General features: G+C 45.7%; 1 protein-coding gene across 1 annotated transcript in view; it reads left to right on the top strand.

The window, feature by feature from the left end:
* Window positions 1–6,726, top strand: part of LOC126299194 (uncharacterized) — a 44,952-nt gene extending 38,226 nt beyond the window's left edge. Inside the window, exons 3-4 of the mRNA XM_049990975.1 lie at window positions 5,007–5,055; window positions 5,129–6,726. Of these exons, the coding sequence (XP_049846932.1) occupies window positions 5,007–5,055; window positions 5,129–6,518 (1,439 nt within the window). The 3' untranslated portion in view covers window positions 6,519–6,726. The remainder of the gene's footprint in view (window positions 1–5,006; window positions 5,056–5,128) is intronic.
* The last annotated feature ends 15,703 nt before the right edge of the window (window positions 6,727–22,429 follow it).

Consider the following 22,429-nt stretch of genomic DNA (forward strand, 5'->3'; position numbering starts at 1 on the left):
TGGTGTAATGACTGGCAGTTCTCTCAATATAAGTAACCTACTGCGTATAACAAGGTGAAAATCCCCATTAATGTAAAATACTAAATAAATGCCCAGTCTTTGGAAGCAGTAGTGTCTGTCAAGTATCTGGGTGTGACTATTCAAAATGATATCGAATGGAATGATGAGATTATGCAAGTAACAGGCGAGGCAAACTCTAGATTGCGGTTTATTGGTAGAATCCTGAAGTGATGCAGTCCTTCAACAAAGGGAATAGTTTAAAATACGTTAGTTCGTCCTGTCTTGGAGTGGTGTCTGTATGGGACCTTTACCAGTTGGGTCTGATTCAAGAGTTTGACAAGGTCCAAATTAGAGTGTTAAGATTGACTGCTCACTAAATTCCGAAATCCGATCGTCACTGAGGATGCAGAGCATATATTGTTACCAACTTTCAAATCGCGCAGTGATCACCATTCAAATATAAGGGAAATAGTCGCACTGAGGCGTTCAGTTTTCCCTCGCGTTATCTGTGAGTGGAACAGGGGGAAAATGATTTTGGTGCGAATTGTGCCCTCTGCCACACTGGTTGGTGACTAGCGGAGTATATATGTAGATGTTTACATAGCTTCACACCATCACATCCTCCTCCTTACACTCCATGAGTAGGGTCTTCAGAGCCCCCTCTTCAGATTTGCCTGTTTCTGTCCCACTGTTCGTTCATAATCTGCGTTGACACTGTTCTGGGGGCCCAGGACAATGGCGTTCCGCAAAGCTTAATATAGCGTCCTTTTTTCTGATCGCCATTAATGGACTTGGTACCTCTGCTGGGCTGTTGGTCACTCATGCACTGTATGTGGATGATTCCTGTATTTGGACTAGCTGCTACACTGTGGCATCTGCAGGACAGCTTTAGGTGCCATCTGGACTGTTTCTCTGTGGCCACTCTGCACGGTTTTCAATTCTCTCCCCTTAAGTCGAGGGTGCTGCATTTGTCACTGTACTATGGTCCATCCTGACCTGGAGCTCTACCTCGATGCCCAGCAGCTGACTGTGATTCCACAGTTCTGTTTCCTGGGTCTTTCTAACAAGCTTACTTAGTGGCCCCCATCCATCACCTGATAGTGGGCTGTATTTGTAAACTCAATGTCCTTCGCTCCCTTGCACACACATCTTGGTGCAGATAGTTCGATCCTTCTCCACTTTACTGTGTCTAAGGTTGTCAAGTTTATGGATCAGCTGTCTCTTCAGTGCTTCTCTCTGACAAAGTTCGCCATAGTGCTATCTGTATAAGCATCAGTGCTTCTAACAATAGCCCTGTTGAGTCTTCTGATTGACACTGGGACCTCTCTCCTTCAAATTCAACAGTCCAGCATGGTTTCCTATGTTAACAGCATGCGCTATTCCCCTACTAACCCTTCCTATAATAGTCTCCTCGCGGTTTTGGGTTATTGCCTACCTATTTCCGACTCTTGGGTGGGCTTACTGATTCGGCTCTGACTCGGTCCTTTCTGCTATGTCTCTCACCTTGTCCTCTTACATTCTCCTAACTGACACCTTGGTTTTTTCCTCAAAACATTCCTTCACATCTTCTGTTGGCACTTCGTCCTGATGGCAGCCTGCAGATATGACTGTGTGGAACAATAACTGTTAGGTTTGGTGGTTGCACTTAGTGGCACCTCTTCCCTACCATGTGTGTAGATTCTATAGAATTGATGTCCATCTATTGGGCTATCTGCTTCATTAAATGGTCCTCAGTAGAGTTTTGTTACATACAGCCTCAGTCGTGTTAAGGCTAACTATTGTTTATCCAGCCACCCCATGGTCTCTGCTAGTCACGACATTCATGGTGATGCCACTTGATTTCCTTTAGGTTCCTGGCTGCATAGGTATCCTGGGTAATGAACTTGCTGCACATCTGGGTGGGTGTGGGCCATCACCTAACACCCCCCCCCCCCCTGTTCTCAATGCCCCATCCAGGAGGGGATTTATGACTTTACATCAAATTACTTTTTGCTCAATCATGGATTGATTTTGGAGGATACACCTCTGTGTAGTAAACTTAGTGCCATCTGGACACTCCCACCATTTTTTCCCTCTGCCTCTCTTGGTGGGACTCTCACTCTCCACCCTCTTCTATTGCCCATACTAGGTGTGTGTGTGTGTGTGTGTGTGTGTGTGTGTGTGTGTGTGTGTGTGTGTGTGTGTGTGTGTGTGTGTGTGTGTGTGTGTGTGTGTGTGTGTGTGTGTGTCAGTATCAGGGCTGGTGCCCCACTGCTCATGTTTTTGTGGCACCTCTGCTCTCCCAGTTGAGGAGACTGGGAAGGGACTGGGAAGATCTGCATTGTAAAGTGAGAGCAATCCTTAGTGAATAGTTCTTACGTGAATAAAGTTTTGGATATTTCCCATTTCATGAATGTCTCCACTTCGTCTGACATAATGCCCAGTTTTTATGTTATTGCCAAATGCTCGGATTTTTGGCTGTTTCGTCTGCAGTGGTCCAATTATTTGTTGTGTACATACAGGTAGTTACCAATATATGCACTATTCTATGTACTTTACGCCATTTCCAATGTAGTCCCGAATATGGTTCAGAATCTGTCCTATTGCAGCACTAAATTTGAGATGCCCTGTGGCAGAGTTTTACTGGCTGACTCTGTAACCGTCAGACTGCTCTCTTGTCTTTGCCATGTGAATTGCTGTCCTGCTAGGAACTTGTTTGGCAAATCGAAAGTGTTGAAATGACAAGGATTGGTGTCCTGACCATATGGTGGGTGGTTTAGACTGTGCCAGTGGAATGATTGGAACTTGTAGGTGGTTCTGATTGTCATATGTGGCCTCACATTGTGGAGGATAAAATCCTCCACATAGTATCCTTTGGCACTTCGTCCTGATGGCAGCCTGTAGAAGTGACAGTGTGGATCAATGTGTTAGCTTTGGTGGTTGCACTTAGTTGCATACAATTTAGTACTGACAGTCAATCGAGATCTCAGAAAACCGCTTTCCCAGCAGATGACACTGAAACAAATTTTTTGTCACAGGCAAATCCAGGTATTTTCATAATGGTCTTCTCCTTGGATTCCATTGCAAAATGCAGTTTCTGCGATTCATGGCCAGTAACAATGTGGTCCAGTAAATTATTCCATAAGCAAACTGTGTTACATGATATAGTGAAAAAAATTAATCACTTTTCCTTCAGCCAAGTATACTGACAATTTCTGGTATCCCAAGGACCCATGAACTCAGATACAAAATGAAACTCCCAGGTAGTATCCTTCAGGTGCACATGCCAATGTGGTTCCACCATTACATCCACCTGAGAAATGTAGGTGACTAATGTGGCGTCCTCGTCTTCAACCTTGGACTGAACTCCATCCCCCCCCCCTTCTTTAACAAACCGACACTTTTTCGATATGTGGACTGTTTCCCCTGTGAATTTCAATGGGTGTTTTTTCCTTACGCCATAGAAAACAAATCAAACTTAATTACCTGTACACTGTGGACATGTGAAGCACAACACAATCATAAATTGCAGTGCGTTGCCCCAGAGCTACTGGCAGATGAGGTCCTGCTGGTCCAAGAAAGGTTCACCGCCGGGAATGGATATGTCGACTTCTCATGTACACCTGTAATTTGGCAAAAACCCGGTGCAGACTGATATCTGATTCGCTCTCGTAATGCGGAATTGACCATTAGCTATAAGGTGAGGTGAACTTGGCTGTGTAAGAGGTGAGAGCACTCTTGTTGGCAAAGTGGTAACAGAATGGGCCAGTCAGGTGAAATTCAGTGACAAGTCCACATTCGAAGTCACTAAGCTCTCCTAAGTAACAAATCCATCAGGGACATTTCAACCCTTCTAAAGCTACAAAAATACTGTACTAAAACGCGAACCACTGTAGCTATGCAGAGACAAGGCAGACGTCGCATACTGAAGAAAAATGACCCTCGTCCGCAGCTCGTGGTCTTGTGGTAGCTTTCTCGCTTCCGGCGCACGGGGTCCCGGGTTCGATTCCCGGCGAGGTCAGGGATTTTATCTGCCTCGTGATGACTGGGTGTTGTGTGTTCATCATTTCATCATTGACTCGCAAGTCGCCGAAGTGGCGTCAACTAAAAAGGACTTGCAATACGGCGGCCGAACTTCCCTGCATGGGGCCTCCCGGCCAACAATGCCATACGATCATTTCATTTCAATGGCCATCAACAATTGCAGTTGGTGCTTCTAAAAATAATTGCACGAAATCAGCAGAAGGAACTACTTGAGACTTCCAAAGTGCTGTCAGCCCAGCTAGCAGACTGCTTGTAGGTGGTTAAAAGAATTGCGTAAAATTGCTGAGCAGCTCCTTATAAACCACACATTTCTGTTAGTGCCAAGTGACACTCCTGCTGCGATACCGCCAATGGACAGTAAATAACTGGAAGAGTTACATGGAATGATGAATGAAGCTGTATTAAGAATAGTCTTGTAGGATATGAACACATTTACAGCCTTATGTACATCTTTGCAGCATTATGTACTGCATACAGTAGAGTGCAGAAGCGTATTAGCATGTATGTACACTGATATAAAGCAGAATCTGGGACAATGGTTTGTGGATAACATTAATACATGGACTGGCCTACCCTGAGTCCAGACTTGACTCAAATGGAACGTATTTGGTATAAGTTAAAACATCTACTTCGCTGCAGACTCGTGTCCATTATCAGTACCTTCTATGGTTTCGTCTCTGGAGAAAGAATGGGCTGTTATTCCTCAAGACATCCATAGACTTCATTGAAAGTGTCCCCAGTAGTATTAAAGCGACTGTAAAGGCGAAGGGTGGGCACACGCCATATTAATATTCACTAATAGGGGTCTGGACACATTTTGATAAATTGTTTATGAAATATGCTTCAATGTATTAATTCATGTAAAATCTAACATGCTGTGTATTAAGTATTTTACAAAAGTTCATATATATAGTATTAAAATAAACTAGTGAAGTAGATTTGTACATTGAAGTGTTGTCTTAAATGTTAAATTTCTGTTACAGATAAAATGAAGAAACAGGGATTTGAGACCAAAAATTTGCGGAATATATGGTAATTTCATGTCAACAAATTTAGGCATAGTGTGTGTCAAAACTGCCTCTAAAGTACCTTACTTTTTTAACAGGTCATCTGGATGTCTGGCTCGGCGCGCCGTAATTAATAATGCTAGAAATGGCCAGAGCGATGTGACTCCCATGAGTGAAACTGGCGATGCCGAACAATCCTCTTTCGTTACAATATCATCAGAGGAGCTTCACTCAGACTCTGGTAACCAATCGGAAGTTTGCATGATGGAAAATGAACAGTCGCAGCATGCCATGCGTAACACCTTTAGAAGATTTTCGGAAAGTAGTATAGCCTCAGTGGCGAAAATGTCAGCAAAATGGTGCAAAATTCGGGATTCATTTGTTTCAGCTCGAAGATCTTCTTGTAGTTTGCCTGAAGCCGCAGATAACGCTTGCAAATGGCCAAGAAATGAGGGTGTGAAGGCTGATGCTGCCATGTTAACAAGCAGCAAGAATTCGTTGGAACGTATCAAACAGACGAACAGTGTGCATAACAGGAAACGACGTTGGTCACTATTTTCAACAGGTTATGTCAAATTGGATAATAGTGATTCATCTCAAAGCATTGCGTTCGGTATGGAGGATGCTGCGCATTCTACCTTTATTCACGAGCGCAAGAAACAGGAAGCTGGTAAACGCAAATATGGGGGAGGATTGGAGGACACTGCAGCTGCATACAATAAACCTCTTGGGGAAAAGTTTGTCACTAACACATCACTTGGATGTATTCGTAAACACCCAACATGTTATAAAAATGAGAAAGTTAGTAAGAATCCAGGTATGCTCAAAAGTAAACAAAGCATTAGTAAAGTGAACAAAATGCCTGTACGAATGACAGCATGCCCAAATATCTCTAGTGAAAGGAATACTCGGTGTGTAAAGACAAAGAGACTAACGAGGAATATTAGGGCAACCAGGTTGCCTAAGGTCAAAAGAAAGGACATATACAATGTCAGGACTCTTAGTGTAAAGAGCTCAGAAGGCAAAGTAGAAGTAAAAATTTCACTGGAGCTATCAGATGCTAGAAATCATAGAAAAATTTCTCCCACTAGCAGTAATAGTAGCAGGTCGGGCATAACAAATAATTATTACCTTCAATCACCTCTTCAAACTATTGATGTTACGCCAGTGTTACCTAAACGCCCTCTATCCCGAAGGTCGCTGTTTTCTGGGAGTTCTGATCTCAGAGAAACTGTGACTCGTGGGGAAACTGAAGTGACTAGTTATGATGAAGCAACATGTAACGACAGGAGTAAAGTGTGGACACTGAATAAAACATCTACTGTGAAAGAGAATTGTGTGCATCTTTCACCTCACACAGCTGGAGCAGAGGGCCAGCTCATTACACCTCCAAATAGAAAAGAATTAACACTATCCATCGCACAGGTAGGGAACTGCCGCCCTCGTCGTTTGCGTAAGCAGAGGAGTGATATACTAATGGATAAGTGATGGATGAAATATGTAGTTAGTGATAAAAATAGTTAATAACTAAGACCACGTGAATATATTGACAGAATGACTAGTGTTGCTTCATAGAAAATGAGGAAAATTTTAACCTAAGACATGTGCTATTTATATTCATAGATTTTTAAATTCTTCAAAATATTAAACCCTTCAACATATGGCGCTTTCATTTAATAAATAAAATTATAGATCATGGCTTGTTTTAATGAAACACCAAATTACCCTCTTATTAAACTAGAAAGTAGCCTTGTGATGAGAGCCTACAGTAGTGAAAAGTCAAATCTTGTCCTAGATGAATGCCAGATTATAATTCGTATTTCACAAAGCTACGGCGAGTAACTGGATTGTGACTTAGATCTGACAGCAATGGTCACACATGTATTTCCTAGCACAACGCCATGTAGTGGAAACATTTTCCATTCACACGCTGCGACAGTCATTACTGCAGGAATTAGTATACTAGCCACCCCGGGGAACAATTAGCTAATACCACCCCGTTATGGTATGAAGCGTTCTCTATAACTTGCACAAAACTTAATGAAAACGTAAGTAATTGACAAAACGTAAGTAATTGACAAGTCACACTGTGAGAAGCTCTGATTATGAGTAACCTATTGTAAAAACGTCACAGGGAAGCTTTCCAGCTGAGAGTTGACATGGGGGTTGATCACTAAAGATGTAGATCCTGTGGATGTTTACTGAAAACAGAAAACACAGAACAGTGCACGCCTTTGTATCCAGACTTTAAGGAATTTTCATCAAAGTGTAAACCTCTGTTCTGACCAGTGATCACTAAGCGATCGCTGCAATTCTGATTTATTCCACAGTATCAGTAAATACTATGAAGTAATACTCTGGAAGCATAACGAAAGAATGACCAGTACAAAGTTCACTAACATCACAGATCGTTCTAAATCACCCTTTCCTGGGCAAAAGACGTTTATAAATGTAGAACTTTCCTAAAATATGGACCCATGACAGTGAAAACAAAGGAAACGAGGTGGTAGTTGGTATTTCCAGCGTATGTGGCAGAAGAAAGTTGGTATACGGCCGAATCTTCATAACACACGTTGCCAAAATTTTAAAACACAGGTAAGTTTTAACGGCTGTCAGTAGTTTTTGTACCATCCAGTTTTTGCACCATATTCTGAATGTGCTGCGTTCAGGAAAGCTTTCAGCCTATCACGTACGGAGGCATTAAACATGTAAAATATCATTTCTAGGCGATCTCTCTTAAAACTGACAGTCAAAAGAATTGTTAAATTATGTGCACGGTATTATTACTGCTGAGCTATAGTACATGCCCTAACGCGATGTTGTTGCCCTCATTAGCAAATTTACATTACATGCTATTTTTCACATCCTCGGCTTATTATAGGAAAGCTGACATTTGTGATATTTAGGACCTATCACTGATACAAAATGTCAGACCCAATGAACTCGCAGTTTTCCTCGACATCTACCATCGATAGTCCGTCATAAAATTAACTCTAGATAATATGGGACGAACTGAATTTTAAAAATAACTTTGGTTGAAATCTGCAGGAGACAAGACGAAAGGAGATGAACTTCAGAATTTGAGTAGGAAGAGGGTTCCAAATTTTTATCATTGAAAAGAACTCTGAAAAATGAAGTTTTGTCTGAGAAGATCTTTAATATTTTGCTGCTTTATCATGTCATCTATCGTTGCCAGGTTGAACACCGTTAAGGAAATTTTATGGGATATCTGACATAGTAAAATTGCCCTTCAGGTGTGTTGTACCTGGTGAGCTCGCAGCAACCAGCATGTTGCCAATGTATGTACATTAGCCATTCTAGGAGCATTACTAAAAAATAAAAGTACGACTGGTCCGCTTCTGTCCTAACGCACTGACAAGGTATGTTTCGAAGTATTGGTGCCTACAATCAACAAAACTTAAGATGGTGAAATAGGCAAATGTAGTTTTCCCAAGAACTCTTAAACATTTTTATGAATATTTAATGAATCTTAAGATGAATTTATAAACAGTTGAACTGTAAATCACAATACCTTAGACGTTATCCTAAAACCTTTCCAGCCATTACCAGGAAGATGTTTAGTTATCAGATCAGTGCAACATAAAGAAATTCCTATTGACAACCGACGTTCGGTAGTCTTTAATTCATTAGACCATCAGTGTACCAGGCTGTCACTGTAAATTGATCCTATGGCTGAAAACTTGAATTTACTGAAAAAGGTAGGTGTGGGTGCTAAGCCTATACTTAGGACAGCTCACTTCTGGCTCAAATGACACAATCATTGAGTAAATTGGATACGTATTTGTGCCTGTTATACAGTATATGTGGATGTGTGGGCAGGGTCATGTCTGGTTTGCCCAAATGGTACCACATTTTAACATCTGTGGATTTGTGGTAGCTGGGCTGTATCGATCACCTGTAATCATGTTTGTTTCCTCACCAAGTTTATTACCTTGGAAATACACTCCTGGAAATGGAAAAAAGAACACATTGATACCGGTGCGTCAGACCCGCCATACTTGCTCCGGACACTGCGAGAGGGCTGTACAAGCAATGATCACACGCACGGCACAGCGGACACACCAGGAACCGCGGTGTTGGCCGTCGAATGGCGCTAGCTGCGCAGCATTTGTGCACCGCCGCCGTCAGTGTCAGCCAGTGTACCGTGGCATACGGAGCTCCATCGCAGTCTTTAACACTGGTAGCATGCCGCAACAGCGTGGACGTGAACCGTATGTGCAGCTGACGGACTTTGAGCGAGGGCGTATAGTGGGCATGCGGGAGGCCGGGTGGACGTACCGCCGAATTGCTCAACACGTGGGGCGTGAGGTCTCCACAGTACATCGATGTTGTCGCCAGTGGTCGGCGGAAGGTGCACGTGCCCGTCGACCTGGGACCGGACCGCAGCGACGCACGGATGCACGCCAAGACCGTAGGATCCTACGCAGTGCCGTAGGGGACCGCACCGCCACTTCCCAGCAAATTAGGGACACTGTTGCTCCTGGGGTATCGGCGAGGACCATTCGCAACCGTCTCCATGAAGCTGGGATATGGTCCCGCACACCATTAGGCCGTCTTCCGCTCACGCCCCAACATCGTGCAGCCCGCCTCCAGTGGTGTCGCGACAGAAGTGAATGGAGGGACGAATGGAGACGTGTCGTCTTCAGCGATGAGAGTCGTTTCTGCCTTGGTGCCAATGATGGTCGTATGCGTGTTTGGCGCCGTGCAGGTGAGCGCCACAATCAGGACTGCATACGATTGAGGCACACAGGGCCAACACCCGGCATCATGGTGTGGGGAGCGATCTCCTACACTGGCCGTACACCTCTGGTGATCATCGAGGGGACACTGAATAGTGTACGGTACATCCAAACCGTCATCGAATCCATCGTTCTACCATTCCTAGACCGGCAAGGGAACTTGCTGTTCCAACAGGACAATGCACGTCCGCATGTATCCCATGCCACCCAACGTGCTCTAGAAGGTGTAAGTCAACTACCCTGGCCAGCAAGATCTCCGGATCTGTCCCCCATTGAGCATGTTTGGGACTGGATGAAGCGTCGTCTCACGCGGTCTGCACGTCCAGCACGAACGCTGGTCCAACTGAGGCGCCAGGTGGAAATGGCATGGTAAGCCGTTCCACAGGACTACATCCAGCATATCTACGATCGTCTCCATGGGAGAATAGCAGCCTGCATTGCTGCGAAAGGTGGATATACACTGTACTAGTGCCGACATTGTGCATGCTCTGTTGCCTGTGTCTATGTGCCTGTGATTCTGTCAGTGTGATCATGTGATGTATCTGACCCCAGGAATGTGTCAATAAAGTTTTCCCTTCCTGGGACAATGAATTCACGGTGTTATTATTTCAATTTCCAGGAGTGTATTTGCAAAATTTATGGGTACTCACTCACTCCTGCTGATAACTAATGCAGAATTCTCCACTCAATTGTCTGGAAACTATTTTTCTTCTAGCAGAGTAGTAAATTACTGTGCAAGGAAATGAGTTATCTATGCCGAAAGTCATGGGGCGAAGTTAGAGGGTGTCATATTGAGATAGAGTGGATACGACGTACTATTGTAGAGAAATTTCATAAATTTCATTCGTTAAGAATAGACAAAGCGGTCGAAACTGCCGATCGTTAGACACTGAAACAAAAAGATGCACCATGAAGGAATGAGCCGAGTGGGAGGGAAATAGATACATGAATGTTTGCAAAAAGGTCTTTATAATTTCAGAAAAACTCGATTTATTAAAGATCTTACCAAATGGAGCAAGTAAATAACGTGTTAGTCCACCTCTGGTTCTTACAAAAGCAGTTACTCCCGCTTGACATTGATGGATACAGGTGCTGGATGCCCTCCAGAGGGATATCATGCCAAAATCTAACTGGCGCGTTAATCAAAACTCGGAGCTTAATGGGTCCCTACCATCATGCTTTGCGGTCTGGCAAGCATGAAGACAAGCAGTAGAAACTGTCATTGTGTGTAGCAGGGCACTCTCACCCAGGATGGCTTCCCATGGAGGGTAACAAAACGGGGCATAGAATATTGTCAACATACTACTGTGTTGCAAGATTGCTGTGGATGACAGTGGTCTAGATACAGAAATGACAGCAGTCAATCACTTCTGAGTGTCAGGCAGTATGGTGGAAAAGTCAGGTTGGCATCCCACCAGTCTAGGGGCGTCTAAAGACATGTCGTCACTGGTTACTGTGGCCAGAATACCATTGACTGGAGTTGAATGGTTTTCAGCGATGAGTCCGCCTTCGAACTGAGCCCCAATGATCAGCGATCATGTCTGGAGACCTGAGGTGTCTATCTCGTAGGAGCCATTTGGTGGTAATCTGCGGCACCCTTACAGCACGCCAGCACGTCGATATTCTACGCCCTGTTCCTTTTCTCTCTCTCCACTTCCTGGAAAGCCATCCTGGGCCTACATTTCAGTAAGCTAATGCTAGCCTGCACACGGCGAGACGTTCTATTGCATTTTTTCTTGCTCGCCAAACCCTATCTTGGCCAGCAAGGTCGCTGGGCCTCTAATTGAGAAAATGTGGAGCATTGTGTGCAGGGTCCTTAAATATTCTTTGCATTTTGACAATCTAACGCGCCTGTTGGACAGGACTTAGCAAGATATCCCGAGACCACTAAAAATTGTCAATACCAAACTAAATAATTGCTCCATAAGGGCTAGTGGTAGAACAATGTATTGTTTTTCTCACTTCGTGAAGACTTCTTGAATAAATCGTCCAGTTTTTCTGAAATTCTAATTATTTCCTCGTCTGTACATGTACTATCATGCTCATAACAATCAAATGACCTGAATTGCGTTTCGCCCGATTTGTGTGCAATCACACAACGAGCTGTCTCGCAAGTCTTCTGCTCTTCCCAGTCGTCTATCCATACAAAATTCTTAAGAGGCCACAAAATGTAACATCTGTATAGCTATCAACCCAGGCGCAAATTATCACGATAATGCAAATATTAGAAAACGTTATTGCGGATGAAACATTGTGCTTGTAAACTCAAATGTACAACAAATGACACTTCGAAATGTAATTTAAACTAGCTTTATGAACATTATTGTAGCGGGCTAGGACCTCAGACTCCAGTCGAGCAACTATTGTTTCTGTCAACAACGAAAAATATTTAATATCGTTCCAGTCACAAGCAGAAAGTATGCGCTGGTTTAAACTTCAAATAACATGGAATGAAATTTCGTGTTGGATGGAGATTCGAACTTAGCTAAAACCCGATTAGGCGCTAAGTGCAATAAAATGTTAAAAAGCATAATTATTCACCAACAGCAAGGTGAAAAACTGAAATGAGACTAAAATTTGTTACCAGGATTAGTATCTGGTATCTATCTTTGCTAACGTCTAGTAACTTTATCAGTAGAGATGTGCTCATCTATCATGTCTTAAGCTGAAATAACATGTAAACTTCGGCTGAGACAGGGGCCTAACGATGACTAGACGAAGGGACGTTGATTACTGGATTCTTTAACCAGCAAGAAAGTGGCATGTTTGAACATGAAATTTTGGCTGGGTGTCGAAACCAGTACCTATAGTTATTGTTGAAAACGCAGAAAGATGTCACAAATAACAATTTGTCACCTGGAGTTTGGTATGCACATGCTAAAATCTGAAATAACTCGATGGAAACATTTGTACCAGACCAAGATATGAACAGCGGCAGGTTCTGTTCGTGGAGACCTGGAAGAGTTAGGATCATGAAGACAACGCTGGAGCTACATGGTCTCAAAGCGGTCAGTCAGTGAAATGAGAGATCAGAGTTCTGTTAGGCCAGCACCAGTAATTTCAATATGAAGTTCAGGTACAATAAGTCTTCCCCTAGGGGGTCCCCAACTCTTCAGTGGATATGTGTGGTGAGCATGGGACCCAGAGCTAGTGCATTTCTTCACTTTCCGGACTTTGTACCTTTTCCACATCCCCCATCCTCCCCCCTCCCCCTCACCTCCGCCTCTTCCCTTACCCCCTTCTCTTCTCCCTTTGAGAGTATATGTGCCTACATCCGGAGACAGTCGCTTGTAACTATAAGACATACTCTCTTTTTCACTTTCTCTGCTGAAAAGTCTGTCCTCCCATTGTCCTTTTCCTTGCCTTTTCTCTTTACTCTCTTCTCCACTGCGGCGTTTGAGAACGGTTTCCTTTTCTCTGTTCCTCCATTTACTTCTTTCCTCCCTGTGCATGTCTGTAGGCCATCCCACACGTTCCCACACATAGCTGCTGACAGGGTAACGCGCAATCCCCCACCCTGTGCAGATAGGTAGGACACGTATGTCCCCCCCCCCCCCCTCGGTAACGGCCAGGCCCAGGGAGGGACGATTACCCGAGCTGGTACCTTCCAAACGTGCCAATTGGTCCCTCCATAAATTTTTTGGGAGGTGTTACCTGAGGTGTAAACAATACCTAAGGTGGAGTGCCCTCAGAGGGCCCCCCACAAGGAAGGAGCGCGCCATCAGAGACGCCGGTAATCATGGGGATACTTCCGCAATGGTTTCCGGTCTACAATTTCTGCTCAGAAGCGAAAGTTAGTCTCAGCCACAGACAATTCTTGCATCAGTGCCTCAGTTCCTTGTTTCTCGGTCGGACGAAGGTAAAGATTTCTCCAGTCAACCCTTTCATTATTCAAAAAGTGTCGACGCAATTGCAGGTCCTGTAAAGTCTTGTTCCCGATTAAGAAGTGGCACCTTGTTGTTAGAAACAATCTGTGCTCTCCAGGCACAAACATTGCTGCTAACTCCACTGCTACACATCTTCCGTGTCTGGGGGAAGTGCACTGCACTTTAAATTCATGACGTGGGGTGGTTTATCCACGCTCACTCGACGCACTGTCAAACGACGAAATTCAAAACTACCTGTCCGACCAGGGTGTAACAGCTGTACATAGTCATGAAAAGGGTTGACAAGGACTTGGGTACCAATCCGTAATATCTTCTTGACACTTTACATTGTTAAACTTCCATTGAACATTAAAGTGGGCTATGAGAATTTCAGTTCGCCCTTACATCCCCAACCCTACGCGTTGCTATCAGTGTCAGCAGTTTAATCATATCAGCCAGTCCTGTTCCAATCCGGCCAAATGCGTTAAGTGTGGCAACGATGCCCATGAGGGTGCTTGACCACCTCCATCCCCTCATTGCATCAATTGTATGGGCGACAACGCTTCGTCTAGAGATTGCCACATTTTCAAAGATGAACGGCTTATTCAGGAAATCAGAGTGAAGGAAAAGTTGTGTGTTTGCTACTCATGAGTTATTCGCCAGTCGAAAGCCCACTGTGCCTCCAGCAGGTAAACACAGCATTGTCCTTACATCTCTTCAGCCTACTAAGAAGGTAGCTATGCAGACTTGTGACCTCACCCCCCCCCCTCTCTCTCTCTCTCTCTCTCTCTCTCTCTCTCTCTCTCTCTCTCTCTCTCTCTCTCTCTCTCTCTCTCTCTCTCTCTCTCTCTCTCTCTCTCTCTCTCTCTCTCTCTCTCGTTCACATATTCACTGCAGCTGACACTGAGTTAGTGGCTCGTGTTGACCCCTATAAGTGTCGGCTAAAGTGAACTTGTTGAAGATTTTAAAGCAACAGAGTAGTTGTTGACAGTCTGATATTAATGGATAACAGTAGGAACCATAGCAAAGAAGTAATGCAAATGGCTTAAAACAGTAATTAAACAAATCTACATAGCTTTGAACACAGTCATTACACACACTTCTTAATAACTGCGTATTGGTGTTCTATAACGAATAGAGTAACCTTTTGTTTTCCTGTCCTTGATCTGGGATAAATGTTCAGAATTCTCATAAGTCTTATCTCCTGTGGAAAGTGTGGGTTATAGCTGTCTGTTCAGATATGGTTTGATCAACTTGAAGCAAAAATGTGACTTCAATTTTCTGTCAGTGGTAATTATATCCCTAATGTATTTACCACAGAAATATTCTTGATGGTATAGGACAGTGAGAGACTATCTTCTGGAACACCTGCCGGTAGAGAAAATTGTGCACCTTGCATTCAGTGAATCAATTTCTTAGTAGGTATTATCACAGTACTCTCTTATCTCAGGCTTGTTTGTTCCCATGCTCAATGCAACAGCATTAAACCTTGAAGACACTAAACTAACACCCTTCTTAGGTTTTGGGAGGAAAGAGATAAGTAAGTAATATCGTCAAAAACAAATAAGTTTTGCATTTAGGAGTCAAAAACTCTTTGGAATATGTGTACATTTCAGTCGAAGTGTTCGTACGCTTCTCAACAACAGACTTGGTGACCGATGTATTGGTAGAGGCAGACGAATTCAGTGGCCTCCACGCTCTCCTGACCTCAACCCTCTTGACTTTAATTTTTGGGGCATTTGAAAGATCTTGTCTACGCAACCCCGGTACCAAATGTAGAGACTCTTCGTGCTCGTATTGTGGACGGCTGTTATACAATACACCATTCTCCAGGGCTGCATCAGCGCATCAGGGATTCCATGTGATGGAGGATGGATGTATGTATCCTCGCTAACGGAGGACATTTTGAACATTTCCTGTAACAAAGTGTTTGACGTCACGCTGGTACGTTCTGTATCTGTGTGTTTCCATTCCATGATTGTCATTTGAAGAGAAGTAATAAAATGAACTCTAACATGGAAAGAAAGTGTTTCGGAACACATGCCCACATAATGTTTTCTTTCTTTGTGTGTGAGGAATGTTTCCTGAAAGTTTGGCCGTACCTTTTTGTAACACCCTGTATATGAGCATGTAATGTATTCAATATGTTATTTACAATGCATGAGTAAGTCAGGATAGGAAAAAAATATGGGTGCATATGCATTGGAATGGGAGGATTGTGGGGGAGCAAGGGCACTCGGAAAAATTTATCTTTATTGACTTACAATGTCACTGCACTAACAAAGAAAGAGTACAATAAAATATCTCAATTTACAAACATAAAAAAGCAATGAAGAGCAGCAATAATGTTCACTAGGCCCTAGAAGATATGTATTTCAATATTAAACATACAAAAATGACATTTTTTTGATTGTGCCATGAACAGCATTAAAATTACAATACTTTTTTTCATATCTAATAATAAATCACCTGTTTGAACAGTTAAAACACAAATCGCTTACCCTGGATAAATACCTCTTGAGTTTTTTACAATGAGTACTTGGAGGATACACAAATGAGGGGAGGGGAACAAGAAAATTAAAAATGCAGTTGATGGTGTATGATTAAACAAGTGACCATATATGGTCAGAGGAAGATTTAAACAAAAAATTGACTAAAGTTGTGGGAGAAAAGGGGGTTGGGGGGCATGGAGGTGTACTAAACAAAGGCAGGAGGGAAAGGTGTCTTCATTTGATTGTGGAACAACAGGCCAGACAAACACCATTTTACTGTTCCTGGTACTGATGAATGTGAAAGCCAACACTAACAGGTGAATGTAAAGGTCATCCTGTAATGACTGTTTTATTGACAGTCATTAGGTGCCAGGTACAGTAATATCGTCTTTGTGAAACTGGTGTGGCCTCTGGTTTTAGTCAGGTGAAGACTTTGTTTCTTCTCCCCATATTTGGATATTGTTTACTGTTCTGCATAATTGATTTATTTTTTTACCTTGGATTATTACTAAAATGACTGTTTATAGTGTTTGCATTCTTTGCAATATTATATATTTCACCAACATAAATGGGGTTGCTATTAATTCTTATAGTACACTGCTATGAAAATTGCAACTATGCATTAGTATTTGTAGTCCACAGTCTTGTCTTAATGTTGATACAATCTCCTATGGTTTTGTACACCTCATCAGGCCAAGCCCTCACCCTCACTCCCACCCCTTTATTTCCTATTTAGCTTAGTTCTTCACTTGCCAAGCCTGCTCATCTTTCCATTACTCATGCAAAATCTAATCCGCCTCTGCCATTAGGTCAAATCCGTCAAGGAAACCAAGACATCAGACCAGTCTTTTGGCCACCCAAGAAAATTAAAGAAACGTGACCTGTCAAAGATACTCTCACCCTCAGAGTACCAGGGATTTATAATATTTCTTGCAGATGTGGCATTAGTTACATAGGGTGGTCTGTACATTCTGGTGCTAATTACTGTGTTGAACATTGTCACTTTAAGTACAGAAACATTAAAAACAGCAGTTTCTGTGAACTGTTTATTAACAAACGCAAGATTGATTGTATGGACAAGAATTCAGGCCGATGCCTCCAACTGTTGGATGTCTGTGATTAAGGAATCAGTAGAAACTGTATGCTCACAAAATCAGTAGACACACTGGTAATGCACTTAGCAATTTATTTATTTGCTATTTTTTTGTCTTAGCTAGCTACAAGAGCAGAACAAATGTTTCACATAAGTTAGTATATATGAATATAAAATGTAATATCTTAAAACAATTTCAAATGGGTTCTTATAACTAAAGCAATGCATGGAAACATGCACTTGAAAAAGAAAAACTGCGCAGGAAAACTTAACATAGTTTTACATCTACACATATACTCGACAAGCTGCCATATGATGCATGGCACAGGGTATCTTGAATGAGATTTTCACTCTACAGCAGTGTGTGCGGTGATATGAAACTTCCTGGCAGATTAAAACTGTGTGCCCAACCGAGACTCGAACTCAGGACCTTTGCCTTTCGCGGGCAAGTGCTCTACCAACTGAGCCACCAAAGCATGACCCACGCCCGGTACTCACAGCTTCACATATGCCAGTATCGCATCTTCTACCTGCAGAGTGAAAAAATCTCATTCTGGAAACATCTCCCAGGCTGTGGCTAAGCCATGTTTCCGCTATATCCTTTCTTTCAGGAGTGCTAGTTCTGCAAGGTTCGCAGGAGAGCTTCTGTAAAGTTTGGAAGGTAGGAAACGAGATACTGGCAGATGCGAAGCTGTGAGTACCGAGCGTGGGTTGTGCTTTGGTGTCTCAGTTGGTAGAGAACTTGCCCGCAAAAGGCAAAGGTCCCAAGTTCGAGTCTCGGTCGGGCACACAGTTTTAATCTGCCAGGAAGTTTCACAGGGTATCTTGTATGATTGCTAGTCATTTTCTTGCCTTGGGGTTTTTGAATTGATGTGGCTTGAAAACTTCAAGATTTTATTCATTTTGTTTCCTGTTCCACTCACAAACAGAGCAAGAGGAAAATGACTGTCTACATGCTTCCATATGAGCCCTAATTTCTGTCATCTTATATTTGTGGTCCTTACATAAAATGTACATTGGTGGCAGTTAAATCATTCTGCAGTTGGCGTCAAATACTGGTTCTCTAAATTTTCTCAGTAGTCCTCCCTGAAAAGAGCGTCACCTTCCCTCCAAGTATTCCCATTTGAGTTCCCAAAGAATCTCTATAATACTTGCACGTTGTTCAAACCTACTGATAACAAATCTAAAAGGTTGGTACAAATGGCTCTGGACACTATGGGACTTAACATCTATGGTCATCAGTCCCTTAGAACTTAGAACTACCTAAACCTAACTAACCTAAGGACAGCACACAACACCCAGCCATCAAGAGGCAGAGAGAATCACTGATCTCGCCGGGAATCGAATCCGGGAACCAGAATCTAGCAGGCATCCTCCTAATTGTTTAAACAATTTCCTTTAAACCAAGCTGGTGGGGATCCCAAACACACTAGCAGTACTCCAGAATGTGTCATGCTAGTGCCCTATGTGCAGACTCTTTTACAAACGAACCATACTTTTCCAAAACTCTCCCAATAAACCAAAGTTGATCATCAACACCTTATATACTACAACCGTTAAACGCACCTGACCTCCCTCCCCCCCCCCCCCCCCCCACACCCCGCTTTGTGGTACTCCGCTCTTTAGTGGGTTCGTACTTTTCTACCACCTACCACAGGGCCACAGTCTTTGAACCTTTGCAGCATATTTTCCCTTCCGTGCTGTGTAAATCTATCCCCTTTCCCCCCCTTTCCCCCCTTTCCCCCCTTTCCCCCCTTTCCCCCCTTTCCCCCCTTTCCCCCCTTTCCCCCCTTTCCCCCCTTTCCCCCCCTTTCCCCCCCTTTCCCCCCCTTTCCCCCCCTTTCCCCCCTTTCCCCCCCTTTCCCCCCCTTTCCCCCCCCTTTCCCCCCCTTTCCCCCCCTTTCCCCCCCCTTCTCCCCCCTTTCCCCCCCCTTCTCCCCCCTTCTCCCCCCTTCTCCCCCCTTCTCCCCCCTTCTCCCCCCTTCTCCCCCCTTCTCCCCCCTTCTCCCCCCTTTGCCCCCCTTCTCCCCCCTTGGCCCCCCTTCTCCCCCCTTTGCCCCCTTTGCCCCCTTTGCCCCCTTTGCCCCCCTTTGCCCCCCTTTGCCCCCCTTTGCCCCCCTTTGCCCCCCTTTGCCCCCCTTTGCCCCCCTTTGCCCCCCTTTGCCCCCCTTTGCCCCCCTTCTCCCCCCTTTGCCCCCCTTCTCCCCCCTTTGCCCCCCTTCTCCCCCCTTTGCCCCCCTTCTCCCCCCTTTGCCCCCCTTCTCCCCCCTTTGCCCCCCTTCTCCCCCCTTTGCCCCCCTTCTCCCCCCTTCTCCCCCCTTTGCCCCCCTTCTCCCCCCTTCTCCCCCCTTCTCCCCCCTTTGCCCCCCTTTGCCCCCCTTTGCCCCCCTTTGCCCCCCTTTGCCCCCCTTTGCCCCCCTTTGCCCCCCTTTGCCCCCCTTTGCCCCCCTTCTCCCCCCTTTGCCCCCCTTCTCCCCCCTTTGCCCCCCTTCTCCCCCCTTTGCCCCCCTTCTCCCCCCTTTGCCCCCCTTCTCCCCCCTTTGCCCCCCTTCTCCCCCCTTTGCCCCCCTTCTCCCCCCTTTGCCCCCCTTCTCCCCCCTTTGCCCCCCTTCTCCCCCCTTTGCCCCCCTTCTCCCCCCTTTGCCCCCCTTCTCCCCCCTTTGCCCCCCTTCTCCCCCCTTTGCCCCCCTTCTCCCCCCTTTGCCCCCCTTCTCCCCCCTTTGCCCCCCTTCTCCCCCCTTTGCCCCCCTTCTCCCCCCTTTGCCCCCCTTCTCCCCCCTTTGCCCCCCTTCTCCCCCCTTTGCCCCCCTTCTCCCCCCTTTGCCCCCCTTCTCCCCCCTTCTCCCCCCTTCTCCCCCCTTCTCCCCCCTTCTCCCCCCTTCTCCCCCCTTCTCCCCCCTTTGCCCCCCTTTGCCCCCCTTCTCCCCCCTTTGCCCCCCTTCTCCCCCCTTTGCCCCCCTTTGCCCCCCTTTGCCCCCTTCTCCCCCCTTTGCCCCCTTCTCCCCCCTTCTCCCCCCTTCTCCCCCCTTCGCCCCCCTTCTCCCCCCTTCGCCCCCCTTCGCCCCCCTTCGCCCCCCTTCGCCCCCCTTCGCCCCCCTTCGCCCCCCTTCGCCCCCCTTCGCCCCCCTTCGCCCCCCTTCGCCCCCCTTCGCCCCCCTTCGCCCCCCTTCGCCCCCCTTCTCCCCCCTTTCCCTTGTCTGGGCTGTATTCTGCATTTTTAGTGGTCACTATCAGTATACTCTGCACTGCTTTTTTTTTTCTTTTTTCGTTCACCTTCTCTGTCTCTTATCCTTCCTCTGTTATAGCATTTGAGGTTCCTCTTTCTCTTCTTTCTCCCTGTATGCACCTGAAGGCCAACCCTCACGTAACACCCCCTCTCAATCTCAACCCCCCCTCTCTCAACCCCCCCTCTCTCAACCCCCCTCTCTCAACCCCCCTCTCTCAACCCCCCTCTCTCAACCCCCTCTCTCAATCTCACCCCCCCTCTCTCAATCTCACCCCCCCTCTCTCAATCTCACCCCCCCGCTCTCTCTCAATCTCACCCCCCCGCTCTCTCTCAATCTCACCCCCGCTCTCTCTCAATCTCACCACCCCCCCTCTCGCCCCCCTCCCCCTCTCGCCCCCCCTCTCGCCCCCTCCCCCTCTCGCCCCCCTCCCCCTCTCGCCCCCTCCCCCTCTCGACCCCCTCCCCCTCTCGCCCCCTCCCCCTCTCGCCCCCCTCCCCCTCTCGCCCCCCTCCCCCTCTCGCCCCCCTCCCCCTCTCGCCCCCCTCCCCCTCTCGCCCCCTCCCCCTCTCGCCCCCCTCCCCCTCTCGCCCCCAATGGCTACGAAACATAAACGGAATGAGGCTAATAATTCAAAGACCCTCCCAGCTGCACCAGGTTCCCTCATGGTTTCTCCTACCGAAGACAGTCATTTGCTACAGTAAATCCGTTTATTATCCAGAAAAGTGTTGATGCAGTTGCTTCCCCCCCCCCCCCCCTGAAATCCTGCTCTCGTTTACACAATGGCACTTTGCTTTTGAAGACTACCTCTGATTCTCAAGCACAGCAACTGATTGCAGCTTCACTCCTCCACGGCAATCCTGTTCATGTCGAGGCCCATCGAACCCTGAATTCTTCCCGTGGTGTTATTTACACTAGGCTGCTAGGTGGTCAGGTAGAGGCAGAAATCCAAACATACCTATCTGATCAGGGTGTCATTGCCATCCATTGGATGATGTGGTAGACGCCTCCTTAGCGCCCACACATGCTCTCTTTCTCACTTTTGGTACAGTGGTTCTTTTGTCATATATCAAAGCAGGTTATGAAGTTATCACAGTCAGACCATACGTTCCAAACTTGATGCACTGTTGTCAATGTGATATTTTCAACCACACTGGAGAGTCCTGTTGTCACCCAGCCAAATGTGTGACATGTGGTAAGTATGTTCACGAGGGTATTTTCTGCCTCCTCCCCCCCACTGCATCAACTGCAATGGCGACCATGCTGCCTCCTCCCACAATTGTCCCATGTATCTTGATGAGCAGGCTGTAAAGGAGATCTGGGTGAAGGAAAAAGTGCCTTACCCAGTCGCTCGCTAGTTGTTAGCTAGTCGGAAACCCTGCATTCTACCATCTGGCACCTACAGTATTGTTCTTACTACATCTCGCCTCATGAAGAACATGACCGTGCAGACATGCGACCTCACATCTACATCTACATCTACATCCATACTCCGCAAGCCACCTGACGGTGTGTGGCGGAGGAATTTAGCACTGCAGTTGTGAAATCGCTTAGTGTCATGGTAGTGTCCCCATCTCCTCCACCAGGTGTGCGACATGCCACCATACTTTCGCCTCAAGGGGCGAACTCACCAGCTACACAACCAGCAGGCCAGAATATCTTACAAACGTTACACTTACCACTGCAGAACGTTCCATTCCATGCACATCCTCTTTACGATGCCTTGTCCCAGTACCTTGGTGGACTGAGGTGTGTCACATCGTAATTCGCTCATGGAGATATGCTCTCAGAGTTTTTAACCGTCATCCTTCAATGGCAAACTGCATTCCTTATAAACAGATGCATGTTCAGTGTCGTTGCATTCTTTGGGATAGCAAACAAGCTAGCAGGATTTCATTCACTAGTTCTTTTAACAGTTCCCCTCTCTCTTCTGTCATGTGGGCCAATCTTTGACAGCTCTCTGG

This window comes from Schistocerca gregaria, chromosome X (genome assembly GCF_023897955.1).
Source record: "Schistocerca gregaria isolate iqSchGreg1 chromosome X, iqSchGreg1.2, whole genome shotgun sequence".
NCBI classification, from domain to species: Eukaryota; Metazoa; Arthropoda; class Insecta; order Orthoptera; family Acrididae; genus Schistocerca; species Schistocerca gregaria.